General features: G+C 42.2%; 1 protein-coding gene across 10 annotated transcripts in view; it reads left to right on the top strand.

The window, feature by feature from the left end:
* Nucleotides 1-15,137, top strand: part of fbrsl1 (fibrosin-like 1) — a 388,555-nt gene extending 373,418 nt beyond the window's left edge. For 6 of the 10 annotated variants that reach the window (XM_084729058.1, XM_084729066.1, XM_084729055.1 and 3 more), the window contains 10 exons: nt 1,556-1,606; nt 1,810-1,905; nt 4,461-4,532; nt 4,845-4,874; nt 5,186-5,257; nt 6,803-6,935; nt 8,269-8,352; nt 10,176-10,259; nt 11,076-11,352; nt 12,657-15,137. In XM_084729058.1, the coding sequence (XP_084585184.1) occupies nt 1,556-1,606; nt 1,810-1,905; nt 4,461-4,532; nt 4,845-4,874; nt 5,186-5,257; nt 6,803-6,935; nt 8,269-8,352; nt 10,176-10,259; nt 11,076-11,352; nt 12,657-13,959 (2,202 nt within the window). In that variant the 3' untranslated portion in view covers nt 13,960-15,137. The remainder of the gene's footprint in view (nt 1-1,555; nt 1,607-1,809; nt 1,906-4,460; nt 4,533-4,844; nt 4,875-5,185; nt 5,258-6,802; nt 6,936-8,268; nt 8,353-10,175; nt 10,260-11,075; nt 11,353-12,656) is intronic. The other 4 variants (XM_084729057.1, XM_084729063.1, XM_084729064.1 and 1 more) reach the window with 4 other exon arrangements.
* Nucleotides 15,138-26,757: the final 11,620 nt, after the last annotated feature.

Consider the following 26,757-nt stretch of genomic DNA (forward strand, 5'->3'; position numbering starts at 1 on the left):
TATAAGATGAAATATTAAGCTTTAATTAGCCAAAGCTGTTTACTATAAAACTGTGACAGGCGCCATAAATTACAAGGGCAAGAGTTTTTGTTTTTTCTTTTTCTTTTTTTTTTTTTTTACAAGGCCGTAAAGCGGCCAAATTCCCTCTCCCAGTGTCAGACATTAAACAGGCCGCGCCTTCAGAAATGCAGAGGAGCTGTTTAATGAGCTCGGAAGCTGGCGCGGCGTTTCCTCTCAGTAGGCCGTCTGTCTTTGATTTGAGCCCATTATCGCCCACAAACAAGGCCGCCAACACCAGCGCTGCAGCCGCGGCCATTTTGTGCACAGATGTGAATGGCCCTGCTTCACCAGAGGGGCCCCTGACCCCAAACCCCCACATCTCCAACCCTATACCCACTCCCCCCTCCTCTATCTCAACCACCCGTGTCGCCACACACGCGCGCACAGAAACACTGATTCATACCCACTCATTTTCCCTGTTTTATGTAAACCCAAAAACGTCGGCGCCTGCCAAGAAAGCTTTGTGAAAACACTCGCAAAAAGTACCTGCAAATGGTTTGTGTATTTGCGGAATAGGAATAAGTTACTGTCACTTGTAATTAGCCTGTTTCAAAATAGAGAGCCAGTATTGGCTCACGAACAGACATACAAAGTCCCCATTCATACGTGGGGCAGCATTCTCCCTCCCTCCACTCCTTCTCAGCTTACTGACTGGATTCCCATGTGTTCAGGACATGATCAGAAACATTTTTTCATATGACAACATAGTTTTTATAAGGCAAATTCCAGCTGGGAACATTCTGGTAGACATAGGCTACACCACTGAAAAGGTTTCCTCACATCAATTCAGCATGTCAAGGTTATATCATGCAGAGATGTCCTGAATTAGCTCCTAACCGTTGCAAATTCACTTAAATTATAAAAGACAGACACAAGAAAAACCCCATTTATTCTTTCCATGTTTTTTATGCGCAGAGAATTGGCTTGTTTTTTGACTAAATCTCTTTGAAGTCTAGTTTTCTAACACTCAAAACAAGCTATATGTCTGTCACATACTCCCCTCACATCTATACCATCAGGGCTTGTTGTAAAAAAAAAAAAAAAAAAGCCATAGCAGTCAAAAGCAATTAGATTCACATTTCTACAAATTTTCCAGTGAATAGAAACAACTGGTCTGGTTTTAAAATGGTCTGATTCCCAAGCCGGGCCTCCACGCCCAATGTCTGTATGCTCAATTGGAAAATCATGCAGGCTGTCTTCATCTTGGCAGTCTGCTAAAGCGGTCGTATTGTTAGTAATTTAACTGCCTATCTGACCATGCAGTTTAAGTAAACCCATGACTGCTGCAAGCCAGCTGCTTTACTCCAGGGCTTATTATTCTGGATCAAAACCTGCTTATTACCAGTTACAGATGTTGATCATGTGTTTTGCTTTTGTGATGTACAAATAATGAGACGTAATTATTAAAAGGGGCTTTTGCATGAAGGATTTTAGCAAAGTGGATCCTTTTGTGGACTCGTGTTTCCTAATTCTTTTCTCTCCTTCTCGCTTTCAGTTCGACAAATACACCCCCAAACTGGACAATCCGTTCATCAGACATTCAAATGTGAGTTTCTTTTTGTCTTTTGAATTTAAATTTGTTATTTGCATTTGGCAAATCAAATATTTGACATATTTGAATGTTGCCGTGAGAGCATTTATTGTGGCTGTGGTTTTGTGTGTGTGCATATGCTTGGGTCCTGTACGTTATCTCTGTATGATTTTGTTTTGTGTCTTTTTGTGTCTCCCATCCTCCTCTTTTCTCCCCAGTTCTTCCCCTCCTACCCCCCCACCATGCCAGGCATGCCCCCGCTGCTCCCACACTCAGGACCCTTCAGCTCGCTGCAAGGAGCCTTCCAGCCCAAGGTCAGCCCCACATCCCCACCCTCGACCCATGAGCTACAAGCAGACAGAGCCAGGACAAAATAAATAATACAAACTCACTTAGAGCACACACAAAAAAATAAATAAATTGCAAGTTGACTCTTTTAGTCTCAAGAAGAGTCACCTTTCATCGCTGTAAAGAAGCAATGTAAATGCCCAACTTTATATAAAAAGTACCAAGACTTTCCATGGGTCACCACAGGATATTAATGAAATGAATTATATATAGATGCTGCATGGAATTGGTAAAATCAAATGAGTAATATACTATATAAAGGAAACAAAGTGTTTAATTAGTCACAATGAAACTGAAGTTGTAGCCCCTTCATGGTATATGCACATATAAACATATGAATGTTTTAATTTAGAATGGAATTAAAATAAAATATAATAATTAATTATTTGTATGCATGTATACTTCTACAAATATACACCCAGAGAGTAGTAATCCTGTGGTGCATTTTTTAAATTTGTGTCTGGGGGAATGTAAACAGCAGCAACAGGTTCATGCTGAGAATACAGTCGGCATCTTAACATAAAAAATGCCTGTAACTCTGAGCCATGTGCCTCAATGAAAGTTTCTGTAGGTTCTTTCATATTAAAGCAACTCTTCTGGGGGATTAGTAACAAGAGATACTGCTGTAGTTTTAATATAAGTGTCTTAAAAGAAATATTAGTGCCATTAGTCTTATTACTATAAATGGTTTACAATTAGGTTATTAATTAGGTTGTATGCACTTTATAACTCATTAGTAAACAAATGAGTTATAACACTATTTGGCAAGATCCAATTACTGCACAAGCAACAGGTCACTTTTTAATTCACTAATTAGTAACATAATTATAAACCATTAATAAATCATTTATAAGGCTAGTCATATTGGAAAAAGCCACTGAAATATCTTGAAGGGTATAGCCAAAGAAGAAATAACAGAAACAGAAAATTTTGTTTACACACTACAGTTACTTTAATTTCTCAAAGGTCTGTACACTGAAGATGTGAAACAGGATCCTAATCACCCCATCCCATTTAAATCCATAAATCCATCTAAAATACTCTAAAAGAGAGTCAGACTTGACTGGACCTGAGCCAGGGTCAAGGCTGCATACTGACCTGAGCCATGACAGGCCGTGCCAGAGATAAGAAAGCGATGTCTGTCTGCTGAGGAGAGTGAAGGAGAGAAGATGCGGGGGCGGTGGGGATGTGAGGGACGGGAAGGGGCGGGAGGATGTGAGTCTGTCTGGCAGATGCCCAGCGGCTGTGACCCGGTGTAAGCCACCAATCAAAGCTGGCCTAAATCCGCTGGCCCTATTCCCAGGGGGCTCTGTCATGCAGGGGCCCTTTTGTCAAAGGGCCCTCCAGATGGTTCAAGGAACAGTCTTACACGTCCAAAGCCCCTGCTAAGTATTCTAGGAGAGGAGCCTGTGTGTTTGTTTGTTGGGGCCTGGTGACCTGGGTCACGCTGCAGGGTCTTCCTATCCCTGATGTACAGTAGAGATGGATTAATAGGGCTGATCTAGGCACTTGCGCTCCAAAGACTTAAAGAGGAGATGGGAGAGATCAGAGATGTGTTACTCTGGCGTGGCTCAGTGCCTGAAGCATCATTGCAGTTTTATCTACTGACGTCAGCCGTATAGTGGCAGTCATTGAGGATTAGTGAGCTACAGTGCTACTGAATGGGAATGTAAAGTGAGAGTGATGCTGGCATCGCTAGCTTGAGAGTTTTCCTTGTTTCCATGCCACTGACATCAACATTAAATCATAGTAATGTATTTATGTGAAGACATAAAGGTAATGGGAATGAAACCTTGTATTATAATAGTTATTCCAAGGCATTCTCTTAAATTGAAATACTGGCTTCAGCCAGCATGTTCCCCTTTGAAATTTCTATTCTTGAGCAGAACAACTATTTTTAGAGTCTAAATTAATACTGAATGTTCGCTGAATAAGATAGTGTCTGTTTATGAGTTGTAAGAAATCATTAATAATCTTTTAGAATGAGCAGATATTTATAACGGTTGAATTGAGCAATGTGTTAATGGAGTCTGGTGGCAGCAGGGCAGGCAGTCATTGAACTCCAACTCCATACTGTGTATTTTCACAGCAGTATGTGTTTGTTTTTTGGATGATGGGCTTAATCTTACATCAACAGACACCTGACAGATATAAACAGCTGATCAACATACTTTGTAGGACAGTGTAAGCCATTGGCTTGTTATTCTCCAATTATAACGTTGCACATAAAAGAGCGGGGAGCCATAGATCATATGTTAAATAGGGATTGAAGCCATTTAATATACCATCTATGGCTGCAACTCCCTATTAGGACTGTAGTACTCATTTCTGAACACGAGTCCTACATATTTCCCCTTTAAACAAAGCTATTCCTTTTTATTCTGAGGCTTATGACTTCAAAATACCTCCTCCTAAAGTTTTGTGTAAGCTGTTGTTTCTGTATTTCTCTAATCTATAAATGTACCTACTATAGATCTGGTTGATCACCATGTATTTTTTTCTCATTGTCTCTCTCCATTAGGCATCTAATCCCATCGATGTAGCGGCACGTCCTGGAGCAGTACCTCACACACTCCTACAGAAGGATCCACGGGTAAGCATCAGGCCAAGCCACTCTATTCCTGCTCCACTCCCTCTGGTGAAAGCCAAACATGTGCCATACATTCAGTACAGTGTGTGTCTCAGAGAGATGTGAATGCGAGTAATTGCATTGACACTCAGTATTTGTCCACATGTATCTCTATGATTACAGGCAAAGTGCCTTAATGTAAGGGCATGTATTTGTTAGAATGGAAAGTCCCACTGTGATTGGAGCTGATTCCTGAGCTCTGCAGAACTGAACAGAACACATTTTGGCTCTTTATCTTTGTTGTTAGTGATAATAATTGTCTGTTTGTCCATACAGATAACAGATCCATTCAGGACATCTGTTAGGGTAAGTGGTTGCCTTGTCCATATTGTGTGAAATGTTTCATCTCTCTGGCCAGGCCACAAAGTCTAAAACTGCTAATTCTTCACCAATTCGTGATCAAGAAAATGCAGGCTTTTGGCTGCATTTAAGGTTAGCTTTGAGGTCTCTTATTGGGCTAAAGTCAGGGTTAGATTTTCTTAATCCGTTGCCTGGTTGGAAATTCTGACGAGTTCCCACTTTGTAGTTTGGCCAGAAAAATCTCAATGCCAGAATCCATTTTTAGCTCCTTATATCAAAGCCAGCCGGCTAACCTCAGTTTCTCTCTAAATTTTTAGAAACCTGGCAAGTGGTGCGCAGTGCATGTCCAGATCGCATGGCAGATCTACCACCACCAGCAGAAAATGAAGGTGCGTGAGACGGATAATCATGTCTTGCAGGAATCTTGCTGTCATGTAAAACCAGTAATGGAGTAAGTAGGGCTGATCATGTCATAATTAGATATTTACCTTAAAAACAATCTGTAATCGGGTTACTGGATTCAGAAGGACCATGTGGGTGGGATGAGGCAGATTACAAAAACAGAAACAGAAGGCTGTTAATATGATAGAAAATCCATCAGAAATTGTGCTCCACTTGTAAAGTGTTCTCTAAGACTTCACTGTACTTCACTCTCAAAAACAGAGAAATAAGGCCTTACCATTGACCCTCTTGGCTGTGCCAAGTCAAACAATGCAGTGCTGATTTGAACCCGAGCTGGTTGCGGCGATATCTTGCCCACAGCCAACCTGTGACAGCCCCCCTCTCCCCCTCAAACAAGCGTGTGTTCAGGACAGCTGTGCGGGAGAGCAGAGAGAAAGGCGTTTTTAAACATCTCTGTGTTCAGCTTTTAGGACTTTAGTAACTTTTAGCTGAAACTCTGTAGTTTGACATTTATTTTCTGTGCTGCATCGCTGTTTGTACTTTCAGGTATCTGCTTTATTTTACTGTTTTATGTTCTCATGCAGCTAGATAGGAGTCTTGTGAAGTTACTGCTGATGAAAACAAAACATTTCCAGATTTACTGCTTCATAATAAAAGTTTTTAAATAACAAAACAATGAGTGACTTTTACTGTTCAGAATTTATAGGAGATAAAATATATTTATCCACTGTTTTACAGCCGTTTGACCAAAGACAAGTGCAGATCAGTTAAAAGACACAACATGAAGTCAAGCCAAGCCAGCACATATGTGTGTGGAAAAGGGCCTTAGGAATGTTAAACTTTCAAAGCAAATGGCTCTGTGCGTGACTTGCATTGCCGAAAGAGAAGGGGGTGGATCATGAAGTGCATCATTTATATCATTGGTTCCCAACCTGGGGTCTGGGCACCAAAAATCATAGGTGGTCCCCAAGGCTTTGTCTTCTCTGAGATTGTCAAAATTAGATTTGCACATGTTAACTAAAATCAAATTTAATACAAAAATCTGGGCTGGGGTGGGTCAGCTTTTCTTAGCTAGACGTTGGGGGGGCTCCAAGGAAAAAAGGTTGGGAAACACTGATTTATATCACTCTGTGACTGAATTGGTTGTTGAAGTGATAATTGTAATTACCAAAATGCAACATGTGCATCAAGACAAAAAAAAAATTCGTACTCCTCTCACTGACAGAGGATGGTGTGGCCTTGCCATGGAGATCCTCTGCTAATGCCACTAGCCCAGTGGTGTCAGTTCTTCCTGGGCCTTGAACCCCGTTACCAAGGATTTAGCATCCCTAATCAGCTTACATATGTTTGTTATAACACAGTTGGCCAGAATTGGAGACATGGAGCCTTTGTTGACGTATCTGTCTTCCTCTGATCTCTCACCCAGTGTAGCTGATGGTAAATCCCCCTCACTCTGCTGTCGGAAATGTTTGTTGTCCACCGACCTAATTTTTCTGTCTCCCTCTCCTTTTCTGTCCCTCTCTCAACTATAGCAAATGCAGCTGGACCCTCACAAACTTGACATGAATGGGAAGCTGGACCTGTTCAGTCGACCCCCAGCTCCAGGAGTCTTCCCAGGGTTCCCTTACCCTCATGACCTGGCACGACCCCTCTTCTCTTCCACAGGTCAGTAGGGTTTCCCAGAATCCATTGCAGGGTGATGAACTGCACCGTCCGAAATAAATCAGTCAGAATACTCAAATCATCCTCTTTCTAAAGCCAGCCAATGCCAGATTTGTCCTTATGCTAATGAGCATTTATAGCCACATTTCCAAATGGTTCCACCACCACTGTAATGAAAATGGCATAATTTTTTTTCCCTCCTTTCATGTAATGTTCACTTAATTATAGTGCTTTTGTAGCAAATGTTTTGCCAGTAAAGGGAGTCAGATATGTCTATGAATATGGATGACTCTCGGTTAGGTAATTGACTGATTTGCCCTGCGTTGGAGGGCAACAGAGAGGCGAACGGCCTTTGACTGGTAATTATGCAGTGGCGTGTCAGAGGCACTCCTGTAATTGGTCCTTTCATTAACAATTCATGGAATATGGGTGATGGTAACAGTGTTTTGTGAAAGAGGCCAGCTTGTTGCACAGTCAGGAAGTGACCTCAATAACCAGCCATAGACTCACACACAAACATGCAACGGCTGAAATAAAAGGAAAGTGTCAATTGCTAATTTGCTCGATGGAATTACTCAGCCGTCTCTAAACTCCTCTGGCTTGCATGTATATGCAACAGGTATATTCTGATGCTGTTGCAGAAAAATACGTGTTGTTAAATGCTCACATTTACATTTTTTGTTGTGGTTAACTACAGGGATCCGGATTGCATGGAAGTCCTTTTCTGCCAATACAATAAAAAAAAAAAAAGATCCTTCAGATCATTATGAGAAACCCCAAAATAATGACCAACTTTCTCAAAATAGTCAAAAAATCAATCAAAAGCAAAAGTCTCATTATTTTAAGATTACTCATTACTTATGTTGTGTCTGAAATCACATACTAAACGTTATATACCCAAAATGTGTTCAGCATCCTTTTGTGTAAATCAGAACTAGTATGATTATTTTTGTACATACTGCTCAGTGTGTATCACATCACTTCGCACTGTTTGGAAATGCGTAACCATGGTCAATCAATCAGAATTTATTCATAAGCATTTATTTATATTATTTATATATTATATATATAATATATTATTCAAGTTGCGTTTTTTTTTTTTAATATTGTATTAAATATACACAATACTAAGCCATTGCATTGCAATACTGAGTCACTGTTTTGAGAAAGTTTTTTATTTTAATAATTTAAATGATCTTTCTCAAATTGGCAGAGATGTGCTTCCATGGAATTGTGACTGTTTTTGATGGAGTATACTGATATTTCTCTGCATAGCTTGAATTTGTGACTGTCTGATTGGGTAATAATAGCTGTTACGTCCTCTCTGCTCTGATAGGCTCCGGCCACCCAGCTCCCTCTCCATATGGCCCCGCCCCCCACCCCAGTGGCTTCCTGCCTCCTAGCCATTTGGCAGGTAAGTGTAAGTAACCCCACATTCAATTTTTTTAATACATTAATCTCCTCTTCTTTCTCTCAGCCTCTCTCTCTCTTTTGCACTCATGTTTAAAACACATTACAAGTCACCAGGGTGTGATTTGAAGTGTAGTTAATTCTAGGTTTCACCTCAGGTTCATTTAAAGGTTAATATGGAGTCCAGCTGGTCACTGTAGACAGTTGGTCGGGGTACTTCTTAAGTAAACTCAAAGTTCATGGTAATGGAGAGTGTAGTCACCATATAATCCGACAGTATGATGCATAAAATCCTCAGTAACCCTGTCTGGGCTTATTAAACATGTACCTATGGATGAGAGCAGCCACATGTTACATCTCACAACCATGCCTGGTGAAAATAGGTGCTGTAAAAGCAGCCAGTCAGCATGTGTGTCTGTGACAAACACTTCATCACAGGTTAGTTAATGGTGTTACTGAGTAAATTACATCTGTGCCAATGTGTTGTTGATTGAAGTGAATCTGAAAAGAGTCTTAGTAATGGCAGAACTAAAGGTTTTACTGTGAAAAAACATTGCCTTACCATAAAACACCTGCTTTTAGAATGGTTCAAGTAGCAAAATAGCAAAATAAAGTGTCTTAACAATATAAAAAATGTCTGACATACATTACCTGAAGATTCAATAAAGTAGCTGTATGTCAGGTTCATCCATTTTGATGGAGGCAGACTGAAAGGACCCCTTTGTCTTTTAATGTTTCTATGTAACAATGATGACTGTTGCTCAGCCATAGGATTTTGGCTCCTCCAGCTAGACAGTGCTACAGTTTTATTTTTATATGCATTTAAAATGGCAAAGACCTTAAAATTTGTATTGACCACCAGTCAAAGTGGTTGTTTTCACCCAAAAAGTCCTCGGGTAGGTTGCTCTCACCCATATGCAGTGCACAAGGATATATGAGCTATATATTCTATTTGCTTGCAAAGTTGATCTTTGCAAGTCTTAGGAGTAATGGAAGGTAGTTAATGTTGCTGGATTTATTTGCATTTAACTATTTATATATGCATTCATTTACTTTCCACCATTCTATTCTATCTGAGACACTATTTGGGTTCAGAGTGGCGAGCTGATTTCATGGAATAAGCCCTTGAGTCAATCCATTTTGTGCTTATGAATACACGGTGCACTGAGGAGGAAGACTTAGTGAACAATTTTTTTTTTCTGTCCGGGGAATTCATGTGTGAGGCAGAGGAGATTTCTCAATTGTTGTCTTTTCTGATATATTAACAAACCCCCGAGCTGAAAATCCTTAAAGCCTAATCTGTTGATAAGTTCTGCATTTCCTGATGGATTTTGCTGAATTAAAATGGAACTGCAAATTAACAGTTGATGAATGCTGTTCACTGACTTTCTCAGGGTAAATATTTGCGCTTTTCCTATAAATTTGGCAGCTCTAGTCTGCGGCAGTTGAGCCCATCAGACACTGATTCTCCAGTTTAAATCATTGTGGTCTGTCTAGCCTAATTTTTACAGCCTCTAGCTCCCTTGCCCCACCACAGTCTATTTCCATCTCAGCTCCAACAACTCAAAACTAATTTCCCCATCAGGCAGTGTTGTTCCACGAGCCCCAGCAGGGTCAGGGACACTCCACTCCAGTCAGTGGCAGTGAGTCCAGCATCCAAGTGACCTGGCTACTGCAGGATTACCAGGCAGAGAGAGCTAGGGTGGCAGCGCTAAAAAAAAAAAAAAAAACTCGCTTGTAAGAGAAAAGCCGAGTGGAACGGGTTGGTGTTGGGGTGAGCACCGCTAGCCAGCCCCCCCTTCCTTTTGCTAATCCCTGTTTGGCATTTTACAGATCCTTTCAGTCGCTCCAGTTCCTTTGGCGGCCTCGGCAACCTTTCAAGCAGTGCCTTCGGAGGATTAGGCAACCCCTCGCTTGGTAAGCGCTGGCCCCCTCTCCTCCTCCACCGCTCCCCCCTTCAATCTGGCCCCTGTGGCCGGTGACAGAACAGAGCAGGGCAGCGTTAGACCACAGGGAGAGCCAGGAGGGGAGGCAAAAAAAAAAAAAAAAATCACGACACTTAGCTCTAGTTTCTGTGTCAAAACAGCCATAGCCCAGGGAAGCCCGACTAGGCAGTACAACACACCACCTCCTCCCTGCCTCCACTTCATCCACCAACCATGTCCCCAACAGCCTGGCTTTAATCTGGCTGCGCTGCTGCCAACAGGCACTCTCAGGTCTGCTGTTTGGTGGCAGTTCATCAATTAATTATTTGACAAGCCCCTTCTGCACCACCACGGAGGGCTTTTCTCTTTTCCCCCTGCATCCTCCTCTCTTCGCCTTTCTCTCTTTCTCTTCATCCCTCCTATTTCTGTGTGCCAAATCGGTCACCCTGTTGTGAAAATGGATGTGATTGGAACAGACATGCTGTGGAATGCTAAGGTCTCCCTTGGCTTTTCACAGCCCTCAACTCTAGAGGGCAAGTGAGTCTCCCCTGTTCATCCAGTTCAAAAAAAAAGGGAGGGAGGGGGGAAAGCCCTTTAGTCCAAAAGCAAATGAGTAGTTTTTTTTCTCTGGTGGGGGGAGCCATTAACCTCTAACTCTTTCAAACAGCTTCAGTGAGAGAACCTCCAGAGACAAAGACAAAAGCAGCTTTTGTTGTTGAGTCTTTCTCATCTTTATGTGTCTTCAAGAAGGTTTTGTGCCCAATTAACTTACAGTGGGTCCCACGCCTGTCTCGTCCCTTCCCTCCAGGGTCCAACAATATGTTTGGCACCAAGGAGGGGCCAGGAGGACTGCCCACGTTTGGCAGCCCCCACCACGACACCTGGAACAGGCTTCGGCGCACCCCGCCGTCGTTCCCCACCCCGCCACAGTGGCCCAAAACTGCAGACGCCGAGAGGAGCAGCTCCGCCAACAGCCATGAGAGGGAGAGGGAGCGAGAACGGGAAAGAGAAAGAGAAAGAGAGAGGGAGAGGGAACGAGAGAAAAGAGACGCGTCCATTGGAAAAGAGGAAAAGGATAAAGACAGGTGAGTTTGTGACAGATGCAAATGAACCTTTTTATGGATTATTATTTCAGGATTTTATTGTATATTAGCTTTTAATTTAAAGAGGTAGTTGGAATATTTGATGTGGGGTTGTATGAGGTATTTATCCATAGTCAGTGTATTAGCGACGTAGTAGATGTCAGTCAACACACCTCCAGTCTGGAGAGGCAAAGAGCTAAGCAGTGTAGTCCTGTGGACAGGGTACGCAACAAAAAGTATTTTAGCCACTTAAATGAAGGCCCATCTTAAAAAAAACTGTCAGTGTAAGTGGACACAGTATTTAGAATGTTTTTACCACCACTTTACTTTGCCTTTTCTAACAGGAAACCATTTTTATATAAGCCAAATATTGCTCTCTCAAACCAGCCAAACTCCATAGGTGTATTCAGTCATTTTACCGCACAGAACACAGGAGTTGCTCGTCTACTGCTGCCTCTATCTCTTAGTTTGTTTGTGTTACTGTGAGACTTTGGTCAATCCAAACTATGCTTTTATAACACCAAATCACACAACACAAACAAACTAAGAGATCAAGGTGGTGGTGGTGGACCAGAAACTCCTGTGTTCAGCTATGTAGAACTACAGATTTTGCCCATGGAGTTTGGTTGGTTAGGACATATTGGTATTTAGCTTATATATATACACTTACACTAACATTGATTTTTTTTAGATGGGCCTCACTATATATTTTGCTGTCATCACAATTCAACATTTGACCCAGGACCTCACTGTGTTGTTTCCAACATTATGTGATTCCCCCTATATTTATTTGTTCTGTATAGGGTATCTTATAAAATGTAAAGAACTGAAATTGTTAATTTTTGCATACATGCACAACAAAACTATTCACCTAACTACTCAAAACACAACTGTAAAGACACAAGCCACAATAATGATCTCTTTTCCAGCTGGCATTACCACATACACAAGATGATCAAATTATCTTGGGAAAAAACAAAACACAAGGACAAAACACAAAATACTGACATCTCTCCAGTCCATTAGTAATATCCATGGAAACTGAAATAACAGACACAAATCAAACATGCAACAAACAGCTGTGAGAGAAGTGATCGGTCAAACATTATTAAGGAGGATCTCTTTGGCTGATGTTCTCACAAAATGTTTAAAGGCAGTGATCATTATCAGAAAAAAATAAGAGCAGAGTTATAAATCTGATTTTATGGTGGAAATATAATCCAGGTGAATCATACCTAAATACAAACCACCTACATGATGTTTCTTTTAACTGGCACCATCTAAACTGCTTTATTATGTTATTACAGGGATTCTGTGGATCGTAACCGCCACTCCAACCGTTCATCTCCAGCCTCCGCACCTGTCAGCTACCAGATCAGCAGCCTGATTCGCTCCAACAGCCAAAACTCTGGTGATTCGGGTCGACATCACAGCGGCAGCGTGGACCGGGTCCGTGAGGCGGAGAAGGAGCTACTGGAGCGCCACAGAGAATCTTCCACGCTGGCCGACATGAAGGTGAAGGAGAGCCGGTCACCTAGCAAGGAGATGCTGGAAAGGAGATCCTCCGAAGACTCCATCAAACCCGCTCAGCGTTCTCCGTCTCCGTACTCCAAGGCAGTGATCAATGAGCAGGGCATGAAGATGGCAGGTGGGCCCCCACCTACACTCAAGGACAGTGAGAGGAAAGAGCCCCCACCTCCGGAGCTCCTCCACAAGGTCAAAAATGACATGAAGATTAAGGAGGAGAGGAAGGAGGAGCAGGAGGTCATGGTGGTGAGCTCCGAGCCTGCCCCCCAGCCGCCAGCTCAAGTTCTTCCTCCTCATATCAGCCAGTCTGTCAACCCACACCACCACCACCCACCTCTGTCCCAGCAGCCCCCTCTTCCCTCACCACGCAGCAGTGACATCCCAGCGCCGGGCCTGCATGGCGTCCCCATGGCGCACTCCCTGCCTCTCTCCATGAGCGCCATGCCACAGATGGGCAGCCTCAATGTGCTTGACCGGGCTCGCATGGCTCCTTTCATGGGAGTGAGCCCCCTGGCAGGGAGAGAGCGCCTGCCCCACCCCGCCTTCCCCTGGGACCCACTCAGAGAGGCGTACCGCAGCCTGGACCTGCAGCGGCGCATGGACTTCCAGCTCAGGGCGGAGCAGGGACATCGCTTCCCCAGCGTGTACGAGCAGGAGCGAGCGTACCGCGAGAGGGAGGCTCACGACTACTCCCACCACGAGCACCTGTTGGAGGTGCGCAGGGAGCACGAGAGGATGCGACAGCAGGCAGAGGAGCGGGAGCGCCTCCACCTGAGGGAGGAGCTGGACAGAGCACGCCTCCATCAGCTGCACCAGTCCCCCATGGAGGGCCATCTCCCCCACATGCCCCCCTTCATGCCCCACTTAGGCGGCATGCCCTACCCCAGACTCAGCCCCTCCACAGGACACAACGGCCCTCTGAACAGAACACCCCCCACTGCCGCACTCAGTGCGCCCCCGCCCCTCGTGCCAGCCGGCAGTGCCAGGCCAGCCTCACCCAGGAGGACTACCCCCCTCACCACCACCCAGGACCCTCGGGACTACTCCCCTTCTCGCAACCCCAAAGAGGTAGAGGCTCGGTAGCTTCTTAAAGTGCACAAAGTCTTACTTGACGCACTCCCCCAATCTGAAACCTTCTGAACAAAATGCACTGCTCCTCAAAAGAGAGGAGCAACACTCCCTAAGGGAAAGGGTATGATTGTACAAAGTAAAGGTGTGTCAGGCTGATGAAGCACATGCCATGACTTTATTTTTAGTGGACTGGAGGTTGAATAATGTCGGCAAAGAGAACACAGATATGTGTATGTTTATATCCGACTTAAATATTTGATAATTATTAATATATTAATCCAATACCTTTTTTCAGCTTTGTGCGAAAAGAGAGGTCCTGAAATGAGTTTGTACATTTCCTATCCTTGTTCCATGTATAGATATCATTTCTATGAATTTTATGTATTTTGTGCATTAGTCACGCCTTTTACAATATTTATCCCAGTTGATTGTGAGACATATCCATTATGACCCACTGTAAAGACTGGATTTTGGTTTCAACCTTCAGTAATTTAACCTCATGGTACCAGGATATCCTCAACAATGACAATGTACAATGTTACATTACCGATTTGTTTTTGTTCATTTTGCCTTTGAGATATGCAGATAAATATATATTATGAGGTCTTTGTTCAGTCTCTGTAAAGAAAACTGATGTAAATAACTTGTTGATATTCCTTCGCTGCAAAATTACTGTGTAAATTTATTAGTCTTTTTAATCATTTCTAGAAAAACAAAATTAAATGAAACACGGGGAATCACCTCCCTTGTTGAATATCTTGGCAACAGACAAGCCTGGCCAATTGATGGGTTTGAGTATGACGGGAGGGTGTTGTAAGGGGGCCTAGAAGGATCATCTGCAATCTATGCAAAGCAGCACACAGCACCCTAATGAAGAGATCACACGGAGGGAGCAGACGATACTGGTGAAACGGAGAGAAACTTGGATTAACACATGTTTATATTATCAATGAAATAATGATGGAATTATTAAAAGACTTCCAAGTCACAAACTGGACCAGCCCCGGACAGAACAGAAGGACACTTTTTAGTGGGCGGCAAAAGGACTTTCTCTGTCAACCTTGTGGTGTTGTGCAGTTGTTTTTCTTAGACTCTTGTATACAAAACAAGTAGAGTTTTAGGCGTGCAAAAAAATGAAAATGAACATTCATGGTTTAAAATGTACGGAATAAAGTTTGGACCTAATGTCATACATTTGTTGCTTGTCTTTCATCCTTGCAGTAGGTTTAATAAATGGTAAATTTATAGTCAATTAAATTTGGTCAATTATTTATTATTTTACTGTAAACAAACAATGAAATTATAACAAGTACTGTTTACTAAGTATTAGTAAAGCTATCATTTATGATTCTTTATTATTAGTTTGTGTAATATAAAATAAATATTATATTTTGTGCTACAGTTTACAGAAGATGATAATTTCATTCTGATCACATTAGTCAATTTTTTATTGTTGCACAGATAACAAAAATAGTTCAAGCAATGTGAATTATAGAATATCTAATAATTAGTAAACATGAATAATGTTTAATAATAAACTGTACATTGAGCTGACTAAACTGTGACTTAATTAAGGGCGAACAATGTGTTCTGCCTGTGGCAACTTCAGGTTCTGCGGGCAGAAATACCTGAAGATGCCACAGGCGAAACATTTGTTCGCTCTTAATGAAGTCAAAGTAAAGTCAGCTCAGTGTGCGGTGGTTTATTTTGATATTTCGTCAAAGATGTTTCTGCAGCCGACCAGCACCTGATCGTTTATACTGTCTGTGCAGAGGGAGTTCTGTTCACAATTAATAATTATCAGTGAAGTAACTATTATCTTAAGTTTAATTAATAATCAATTTACCATTTATTAATGAGGCTATAATGAAGTGTTACCCCACTTCTTCTGTTATATCTCCAGCATACTAGATAATTCTCAGTGGCTGGAACAAGTTTGCATGTCTGATTAATGTTTTTAGGCATGTAAACATATGTTTTATCAGATCACTTTATTCACTGTGTATGTAAACAGTTGGAATTTGAAGAAAGGAAACATGTCTGTTGTCAGTGCTGAGTCCAAGTACTGAATTTGTGTGTAAGCTGAACCTACTGAGTGGAATGTTGATGTGAGGTTGATAGGTTTGCCAATAATGCTTGTGCCTCAGTCTTCAGCATTTAGAGTATTTGCTCATCTGATATCAAGCTATTACTTTAAAATCATAAAGGCAACAGACTTGGCTGGCGGAGTAGCCTAAGCCATCAGATCATTTGACCGTAATCTGTCATACATGGGCTGCAGAGCTCTTCAGAGGGGATCGATGAGATTGGGCCGAGGCAATACAGGGAGGGACTAATAGGACATTGATTTTGTATGAAAGCAGGTTTTGAGTGTTTGTGTTGCAGGTAACCGGTATTGACTGGCAGCCCAGCGGCATATTGACCCGCGGTCTGGACTCATTAAGAGGAGCAATGCCTGGGAGGCAGGCTATCGGATGGTGGAGGAGAGGCTCCTCTTTCTTCTCATACGCCTCCTCTCCTCACGCACAGCACTCATCTGCTTTTCTAATGAGGCCGGAAGGCGCTCTGGAGTGGGCCGCGGAGGGAGCCCTGAGGCGCCCCATCCTGTTATTGACAAGACCTCGGCTGTGCTTGCCGCCTGTCCAGAGACGGCCAATTCATCCTGATAATGCCCCGACTACTCATCTCGCTGCTGTGTGCCGTGAGACCCAGCAATCCTGTCCCATGGTATCAGCCCATAATGACAGCGTGGATCAAACCGAGGCCAGGTCATTAGGGGATGTTATTGAAAATCAATGGCGCTCCTGTGTCTCACACACTCCAGCAGGGTTTTTTAAAAGGGCTCCTTGAAAAGACTGTTTGCCAGGATGGGGCTGGCGTATTGGGAAGACTTAAATCACTATCACTTTCAATTTAGGCTCCCAGTAATTGAGCCACATATTCCTCCGACGGGTAGCATCTGTCAGTGGCTGGCTTCACTTTAGCACTGTGTGCTTTTAGTCCTAATCATCTAGTCAACAACAGGTACTTAACCCCTGTACTTGTTACCGCATAGTGATTTTTCCTGTAACTATTATTTACCAAGCAAGCTTTGGTAGAAGAAAAACACACACCTTACATTTTCCCCCGACTCAATCACTCTGTCCTGTGCTCTATCCATTTTACGGCTGAGTGTGGAACGGCCCTCCGGAGATGAAAAGCTCCATCAATTTCACTCATCGTCTGGCAAGGTCAATTTATTTCAGCACACAGTCCATCATCAGATAGGAATCAATTGACACATTGCCTAGCATATCCAACCCAAGGTGGGTTATTACAGCTTCTGCAATTGTCAGCTCTTTTCCAGAGCTATTCTTCACATGTCCATGCTTTTTTATTTTTTATTTTGCTGTGATTGTTTATGATTTTCTGTATTTACTCGTTCATAATCTGGAACACATTTCCTATTTGATGGAACATTGTCACAGTGACAGGGCTTCATATAACAGCTTGTCACAAAAACAGCGACTGTGATACAAGATTGTGGGTTTTTTTCTACACATTTCTCCACTATAATCCCAATTAATAGGATACGGTGGTATCTGAGGTAAGACATTGTTTTATTGTTCCACTAATCCTCTTCATTTATCTGTGAGAAACCTCAATGCAGAGGGTTTGGGATTGAATTTTCATGGTCTCAAATACCTCCAAAAAGTACTTGGCACAGCGCTCACCCTAGATTCAGCGAACAGTGGGACAGGCCTAAGGGGCTTTTATAGAGCACAATGGCAGCTAATAACACAGTGCCAAGCTAATAAGATGGGCAACAAATGAATGGTTCCGTCCAAGCTCCTTTTCTCTCTTGCTCACTCTTCCCCCGCTGATAAAACATGTATGAAAGCGTTTTTGAGCCGCTATGTCGTGGCTCCCTAGACTTTTCCCCCAGCGAGAGCTAATGCATTAGTTCCCATTTGAAGGCTGTTTTGAAATGGAGATTGGTAATGAGACGGGAGGCCCCCGCCATGATCACATTTGGATTGCTGGGGCCTCAGCTGGGCCTGGTGATTTGGGAGACCGTGGCTCGGCTCGGAGTTCAAGCCCATCTCTCTGCGGGGGTTAGCAAACCCTGACGAGAGCCATTCTAAAGCACTAAACTATATCTGAACTGTGAACTGAGGGAGGGAGCACCGAGTCAAGAGCTTTGGCTGCGGATCGCTGTCACAGCCCTCTTTGTAGACCGCGTGTTGTTTTGACCACCTAAAAAGGCTAGCAGCATACATCCTTCCATGTTGCCGTCTTTTTTTAGCCCCCAATGTCAACAGAGCGGCAGCTGACAGAAACCAGACCAGTCAGCGGTTAAGGAGCTGAGTTGGAAACAGCCAAATGGTGTGAATTCCAGACCCTGGTGACAAAGTGCTGTCTAATGTCTTTGCACCTCTGGACCTATGACAAATATTCCGGCTGTCTCACTCCAACACCACCACTATGGCTGTGCAAGGAGAGCAGCCAAAGCAGCCCAGGATAAAGAATATACTGTAAAATACTCACAGAGGAACCACAGAGAGCATGATCCAGCTGTCTCACTTCACCACTACTATGGTTGTACAGGGAGAGACTAGAGATGTACTGATCCACTTTTTATTCAGTTCTGTTACGCTTCCAATATCTGACGTTGAATATCTGTAGATACCGTTACTATACCAAGAGCAGTGCTCTTTTTTCTTTATTATTGTTATTATGATTATTATGATTATTATTATTATTAATAATAATAATAATAATATGTAAGTTGATGTTGATGCACATCCAGTCACAGTTTTCACCACCTGAAAAGCTTGTTTAGTTTGTGTAATGTAACTTGTGCAATGGCGTCTGCCAACCACTGTTGGGTACCGTAAGATTGTGGCTTATGACATTCACGTGTGCTCCAGATTACACAGAGAGACATCCCTCATTTCCCATGATGCATTGCTGATTTAAGTTTGCTATTTTATGTTCCAAAACGCAAATGTTTCTTTTTGTTCGTTTGTAATGTGTTTGTTCACAGTTGTTGCAGAGTTGACATGAGAAGCGGCATTCATCTCTCAATTTGCAGTGTGCAGCGTAGTATTTACAAATAGAAAACACATGTGGTTGGGGAATTTAGATTGCAGTATGGATCAGTGACATGAGTCCAGTATCCAGCGAATGATTTGATACCGATATTGAATTGGATTGGTCCCATCTCTACGAGAGACCAGCCAATGCAGCCCAGGAGAAAGAATAAACTGTAAAACACTCACAGAGGAAGCTCAGAGAGAGACTATGATGTAGAGACAGGGAGGAGTAGAAGAGAATTAAGGGAGATGGAAAAGGAGGAGGTCCAGCACAGCCATCAGCCAAAATAAGTTTTCCACTTTGATTCAATTTTGAGGATTTTTCCAGCCTTTCGTGGAACCTCACAATCTCCCACACTGGCCATATTATGTACACAAGCCATAAAAATGAATAACATTTATGCAGCTGGGTGCATCTGGCAGCGATAGTCCTCTCATTCAGGGACCCACAGGATGGCACTGTGCCGCCACACCACCCTCTCTGTTCTATGTATGGGCACTAGACAAGAGAAGACTTAGGGGAGGGGTGGGTGGTGTAAAGGGAGGCTCTCAAATGCTTCGAATGAGTTTAAAAAAATAAGAGATTTAAAGGCAAATGGAGGCCATACGTAGCTCGTCCAATTTGGCACAGCCAGTGCACATGATTAGCCGTAGAGACGTTAATCAAAAGTGGCTCAGTATTTGAAGGGGCGGTGAGAGGCACTGCCAGCTGGTGACAACATGGCTTGTGTGCACGGGCCAAGAGTGAAGTTTATTTGAATATGGATCTTGCCGTGACCGTATTTCTCCAGAGCTCAGTTAGCGGAGCGTTCCTTGGCTCATCACTGGGATCGCCTCAGAGCCGCTTGGCATCCGGGAAGGCGGAAGTTTTTCCAAGCCGCAGAATGAGAATTACGATTTAGTCCATCCCCTCTGGTGGTGTGGGCATATTCATAAGCATTTATTCAGTTTGACGCTGGCAGAAACGCAACACCTAGTTCTTGGCGTCTGTGTGTGAGGATTTCCTTTCCAATATGAAATTATGAAATTGACAAAAAGGTTGTTTTTACAGCCTATGAATTAATAACACATTTAAAAATAAAACATCCTATCTTTCCACATAAAACCATGCGAGCCCCCTACTGAAAACACAGAGCTTAAATATTAAACTGTCGGTGTTCCCTCAGAGCCAGGGCTCAAGCTGGAAGACGACCACCAGTACCAGCAACAGTACAGCATCTGTTTTCTCTTTGATGAGCAGTGGAGCAGTTCTTGTTTAATTTGATTTTAAAAATTACACATCAATTTAGCTATATTTTTTGCTGATTGATAAGGGTTAGAGTAGTTTTTGTTTAGATGCAGTTAACCGATGCAATTACCTTTATTATTAGCACTCTTTATTCAAAATGTTCTGGGTATGCCACTATAGCTTCTGAAACCTAATGTTAAAAACAACTCCTACTTAGATGTGTATGTGGTATCAAATATATTAAAATTGTGCATGAGAAGTGTGGTGGAGCCTAGGGTGGAATAACATGAGAAATGTTCACTGTCAGAGGAAGGATTACAGTAAAAAAAAAAAAAAAAAGAAAGAAAAGAAAAAAGAAAAGGACCCCTGTTTGTGTAATTATCCTCTCTATGAGACGGGGAGACAAAAGTTCTGCACTGCAGGTTTAAACACACACCATGTAAATTCTGCTGCCATGGTAGTTTGATGACATTGTGAAGTGCCGTGGGTTCATGGGAGTCACTTTTAACCAGCACCATAGCTTATGAACATCTATCAGACATCATGTTGTTGGATGAGGTAATATTAAGGTTTTATCCTTGTTATGATATTTTCCCTTACGTTAAAGCAGCTAGCAAGAAATACACTGTCACCTTAAATAAATTAGGGATTTACATGGGAAAGTTTGGGATAATGTAAGTACACAAATGTCACATATTATAGCTTTAACACAAGTGTTTAAAAGTTAACTTCAGTTAACAGTAAAAAAAAAGTGATGAAATTATTCTGTTGGCTACAAATGCATTAGATAGTGAACAATATTCCAAACTCACAAACAGATCTGGAAGCCCAGGATTAGTAATGGATAATTACAAGCTGCATTCCCACTTACATTATCTGACTGTCCTGCTCCCATTTTTGCCAAAAGGCCATTGAACTTTAATCTACACTGTGATGTTATGGGATCAATAACAAGCTTTGTTTCATTCAACTTGAAGCTAAAGTCTTGTTTTAGAAAAACTTGGCTATTTAACAATTTCATGATACTAAAATGACTTGTTTTTTGTGTATAGTGATGTGGGCATCAACACACTTTTATATTGAAGGCCTTTACATAAAAAAGTCTATGTTGTTAATAGAAAATGGAAATGTAGGTCACATGGGGCCAGTCAAGTTGTTTCAACATCCAGGTTACTCAATAAACAACAAGTCATAAACTTGAGTCAAGTTGAACAAACAATGCTATCAAGACAACAATGTCACATGTTGATTCATACAATTTTTATATTAATATTTCAATCAGTCAGTGTGGCACCATTACAACAGGAGACACCGTCGAAGGCGGTTCATTCCCCCTGAGTGTGTGAATAATATATGAAACAATCAAAATAATGCTCTAATACACTACTGCAGTCAGTATTTCCTTCAGTTTGGTATTAATACACTCAACGTCCCTGTGTGAAGTCGTTTTCTTGATACATATTGGATTCTTATTGCTTCTTTCAACGCAGGAAGGTCTGCACTCCTGTGCACAGAATGGCTGCTGGTTTAAGACTCCATTTATGTCATCAATGAGTTATAACCCTCACTCGCCAAAATACCAAAGGCGGCTATAATAAGGTGGAAAAGGCCAGGGGAATCATATTCTTCCTGAGACTAACTTCGACAGGGCTTCTCAGCATTCCAGTCCTGGCTTTGCCTGCCTCCCTGTGCTTCTTTGGAAATCTGTCTGGCAGCGAACACGCTTTGAAAGGCTCTTATCTCCTATCTGGGCAGGAGTTCCATGCACCAAGATAACAAACCCTATCTTATCTCGCTGTGTTCGTTAATGTCACAGCTTAAGGGGCTTGTTCTTCCACTTGCAATGGGGCTTGCAGAGCGGATTGTTTGCAGATTAGTCAACGCGGGCCTCTGGAGGTCTTGGAGCACGTTCAAAATGCTTGTCTTGTCCCACAGACGTTCTTGTATGCGCACATTGGCCTGTTGGCTGCCTCTTGCTTCCCTGTGTCAAATGGCAGGAGTACCACGCAATGGTTGGTAGGCATCATTACACACAGCGAGATCTACAGTAATACTTATCACATCAGACAAGCCAGTCGTGCGAGCCAAAACAAAAATGTGCATGATAGCCACCCAAGGCCAACTATGCTGTTAAATGTTTTGGGGATGACTTGTTATTATTCTGTTGCTGATTAGTCCAGAGTGATACATTTTTAATCTATTTGAGCTTATCAACCCAGGAAAACATTCAGACTGTAATATTTCATGTGTTTTGTCCATCCTGTGTGGCCAGATTCATGATCATCCCTTTGTGACACGAGAGACCAGGCAAAGCTCCATTGACTTCAGCCATCTGGCTATCTCGCACAACCCTTGGCTACACAGTGGCTCACTCAGCGATTGATTGGGGTGTTGAAGGCCAGCTATTTAGCACATCAGAACAACAAGTACTGCTATCAAGCTGGCCCTTCTCATGCCTCGTTTCTGCGCCGCCCAAGAATGTCTCTTATCTCTTCCCTTCTGCTTGTTGGTTTAAGCCAGACAGCATATGCCCCGCATTCCCCACATAATACACCGTTGTGCTTTTGGTGCAACCCTGACAGACGCACAGGTTGCAACTGAGATCTGATGGGGGATATAACCCTTGTGTTGGTTGAAGAAGTAGGCCTTTAAAAAATAAATTCCATATTGCAGCCTCTGGGAGGAATATAACACCAGAAAAAAAGCATTTTCTTCACATGCTCTCCTGTGGTTGCACCAAAAGACTGACAGATGAAAATAAAGCCCTGTGTTCCATATCATTAAATCCCGCTCTCTCACCTGATTACGTTCTTATTAGTGCCTCCATTCTTCTCCCATTATTGTTACTTCTAGTGAAACAGGCCTGATAATGTGCACTCACTCGCTAGATGCGCAACCTGCTCATTCCCATCTCTGATTCTTTGTTGTCGCCGAATGGTTTTTAAATGAAAAGTGTGAGTGCGGTGTAATTATAATTCTGGGGGTATTATGAAATCAAATATCACAATGAATGTAATTTTATTTGCTTGTAATCTCTCTCACCCAGGCTAATAGGCGTTTTCAAAGGGCACGCTCGGGGGGTTTAAACGGCAGACCATCTCTAAATAGAATGGCTGCTCTGCTCTCTTGCTCTCCGGCTCTGTTCTTTTGTCTTTGATATGCAGGCAAAGAGCTTGACAGTCTGGGAGACGTGGGAGATTTGTCGGCCTGTGATCTCCATGCCTCTCTGACAAATGAGCGCCTTTGGCAGGGCTGCTGGAGGTACGGCTTCTCTGCCCTGCTGGAATCCTGATGAGACTCCACTGGAGCTGCTGGTAATGAAGTCAGGGCACAGGACCAAGCTGCTGCCAGAAATGACCTTTAATCTACACACATGCGGGTCATTTGGCATGCAATGACTCAGAATTTCACATACCTTTGTGCTATATTACATCCAGCACATTTTCTTCAGTGAGATGTTACAAAAATAGACCAAAACACACCACTTTTATGCTCTCACTTGGGTTGGGGGGACTGGGGGCAACTGTAAAAGGGGGCAGTTGTTTCAGCCTCAGTTCCACCAATCAGAAACAAGCTAGAGTCTCTCTCTCTTCCTGTCAATTTCACCTCAGCCGAAGTTATCAATAAAAACTGATTTTGTGCTGTCTAAAGTGACTGCAAATTTAAGTGTACACCAATTTTGTCTCTGGATTATTGTTTAAAAATGAACACAAAATGATGCTAATATTGGTGTTGCCAGTTAGCATACATTGTAACACTGTGTTACAAATGACCCTTCCTAAGCCCACCTCTTTTTGCTCTATGCGCTAACAACAAATGTTGCTGGGGGGGACCTGTAAAAAGCCATATATGAAGCCTATATAGTTACATCTTAAGTTAGCTAATTTTGCTCATATTAGCAACAAATTTTATCTTCAAAATTTGTTTTTCTTTTCAGCATAGACAAGCCTAACGCATAGAACAACTAAGTGCAGCTGACCTGGGTTTGGCTGGTACCAAACTTGCTCAGCTGAAGCACAGAGCAAAAGGGGGCGGGACTTAGGAAAGGTCACTTGCCTCCAAACCACATGACCCAATGCAAGTTCTTTGTCTCTGTTGACATAGGCCTTTCTGTTAGCAAATGACCATATTTCCCTACATTTAAATTTAAAATTACTTGCATATATTACTTGTGTATTACTTGTAACACTCTTGCATTACATTTAATATTATAGTCTTGTGTGTACATGTGTATGTGATTCTTATATCAAAAAGTGACTGGTTTATTTCAAGTAGTCTGTGAGTTATGAGGGAAAATGTACAGAAATGTGTTACAATTGCCCCCAGTCTCCCCTGTAGCATTCACCACATTTTAAAAGCACAATTAAATTTAAAAATAACTAATTCAGTAAGCTGTGCTGCTTGTTATGGCAGTGGCAAATGGTTTACATTTTGTATTTCCCACCATTCAGTGCTGGCTGATGTTTTGTCTGTATTCATATTTGACTAGTGGGGTAATTTAGGATGCAATCACCATCCAGTCAATCTTCATTACATCGGACTCAACTGCTCCACCAAGCACACAATTGCTTGACATTGATTTTGCAGATTCTTTCAGTCCATGTAATTCCTCATAGTGTGAGGTAAAGATCTCGGCTTTGGTGTGTCTGTGCAAAGTAAGATGTTAACAAATTATGACCTAAAAATTTGAATCCCCTGAGGATAAACGTTCTCATTTCAGCCCCACGACGAGCAGGAAATAGCTGATATTGATTCTGGACGATCCGATTCCACACTGAGGAGGAATCACAAAACCACAACGCTCACTCAGTGCAATCCAACATGGTCGCCTTTGATTTCAGCTCTCTGACTACAAGGGTGCTGAATAATGATTCATAGGAAGAACAAGCACTACCCCTTGTGGCCCAGTTGGCCCAGTGCAGCATGGGTAAATGGCACCTCCAGCTGCTTCTGGGCCCCTCCTGATAAGTTAACCTTGTGATAACATGCTAATGCCTGATTAATGTTGCCGTAATTAGACACAGCTTTTCACACTCAGTTAAGAGGACATCCTCCAGCAATTAGCCCGAGCCAGAGAGAGATAATTTCAGAGAGCACAGCAGAATCACGTTCCTCAGCTCGCCTCCATTCCCTCTTGGCAACATTAAGGTTTATTTTCTCATTATTTCATTTAATTACTCGTTTGATGTTTTATACAGCTGCCACAAGTAATCTTTGATCCAATTAGGAAATGCTGATTGACAGCGTGGGTGTGGGATTGAATGAGCTGCATTCAATTTGCCGTTGTGACCTTATCAGAGCATCTGCAGAGGATTCTGTGTTCAACATTGAATGCCAACTAAAAATATAATAATTTCCCTTAAGAATATACTTGCATGGATGGCACACCTTTGTGTGTGTGTGTGTGTGTGTGTGGGTGTGTGTGTGTGTGTGTGTGTGTGTGTGTGTGTGTGTGTGTGTGTGAGCCTGTAGGTATGAGTCTGTATGAAGGCAGCATGTGTTTGTGTTTTCCTCAGCAGACATCTAACAATGAGGAATGAACGCATTAGTGAGGAAAGGCCCCTGTACTCACCAGCCTCCACACTGCCCATTAATAATGCACTGCCAGGGAATAGATGGGGGTTTGCAGAGATTAGTCCTGCATCAAGGACTCGCTTGCTATTTCCATTAGAGAGACATGTTGGTCTTTCTTAAACAAGAAAGATCAGCCCATTTGTAATTGGACTATAAAATCCTGTATCAAAATTGTCAGTGGTCCCACAAAGCCAGCTGTGTAATTCCTTTTCTGTGTGAGCAGTTACTGAAACCTGCGGGATTCACTGTGGACATGAATGCAGTTAATATGAAACAGAAAGAGGTTTTGTATTAGTGCAAATTGCCCCGTGACGAGCATTTAAACCTGTAATCACTGAATCTCTTTGGCACTAGGGGGCAGCAGAAACAAGTTATGAACATGAGACTGACATGCCATCACCTTTTCAAGCTGATATTGTTGCTGTCAAGTGCAAACCTTGTATTTCCATAATTTAAATTTCGTTTTCATAAATCACTGTTATTGGTCATCCTTTATTGGTCTGTCTGTGGGTTTTGCACATACTTAACAATTTAAAAGTATTAAAAAGAGCTACTAAATTTGACTCCACTTAGTTTTTTTTTTTTAGGAAAATGTACAGGTTTGGACATACAACAATGACCTTAATCTAACAGTTACTTATTTACAGATCCATCAGTTACAGATGAGCACAGACATTCTGGGCTAATTCAAAATCTTTAATGATGTTTGATTAAGATGTGCAGAGGTGTTAACAGCAAATGTTCTTAAAGTACTTATTTCACAAGCAAATTCCCCATTTAGTTGACATTATTAAATTGTTAATACTGATGAAACAATCTAAGTAAACAGAGATGGACAGTAACTAAGTACAAATACTTTGTTACTGTTCTTAAGCAGATTTTTCAGGTATCTGTACTTTACTTCATTAATTTTATTTTACAACTTTGTCCTTT

The sequence above is a fragment of the Lutjanus erythropterus genome, chromosome 10 (genome assembly GCF_056507025.1).
Source record: "Lutjanus erythropterus isolate fLutEry1 chromosome 10, fLutEry1.hap2, whole genome shotgun sequence".
Lineage (NCBI taxonomy): Eukaryota > Metazoa > Chordata > Actinopteri > Lutjaniformes > Lutjanidae > Lutjanus > Lutjanus erythropterus.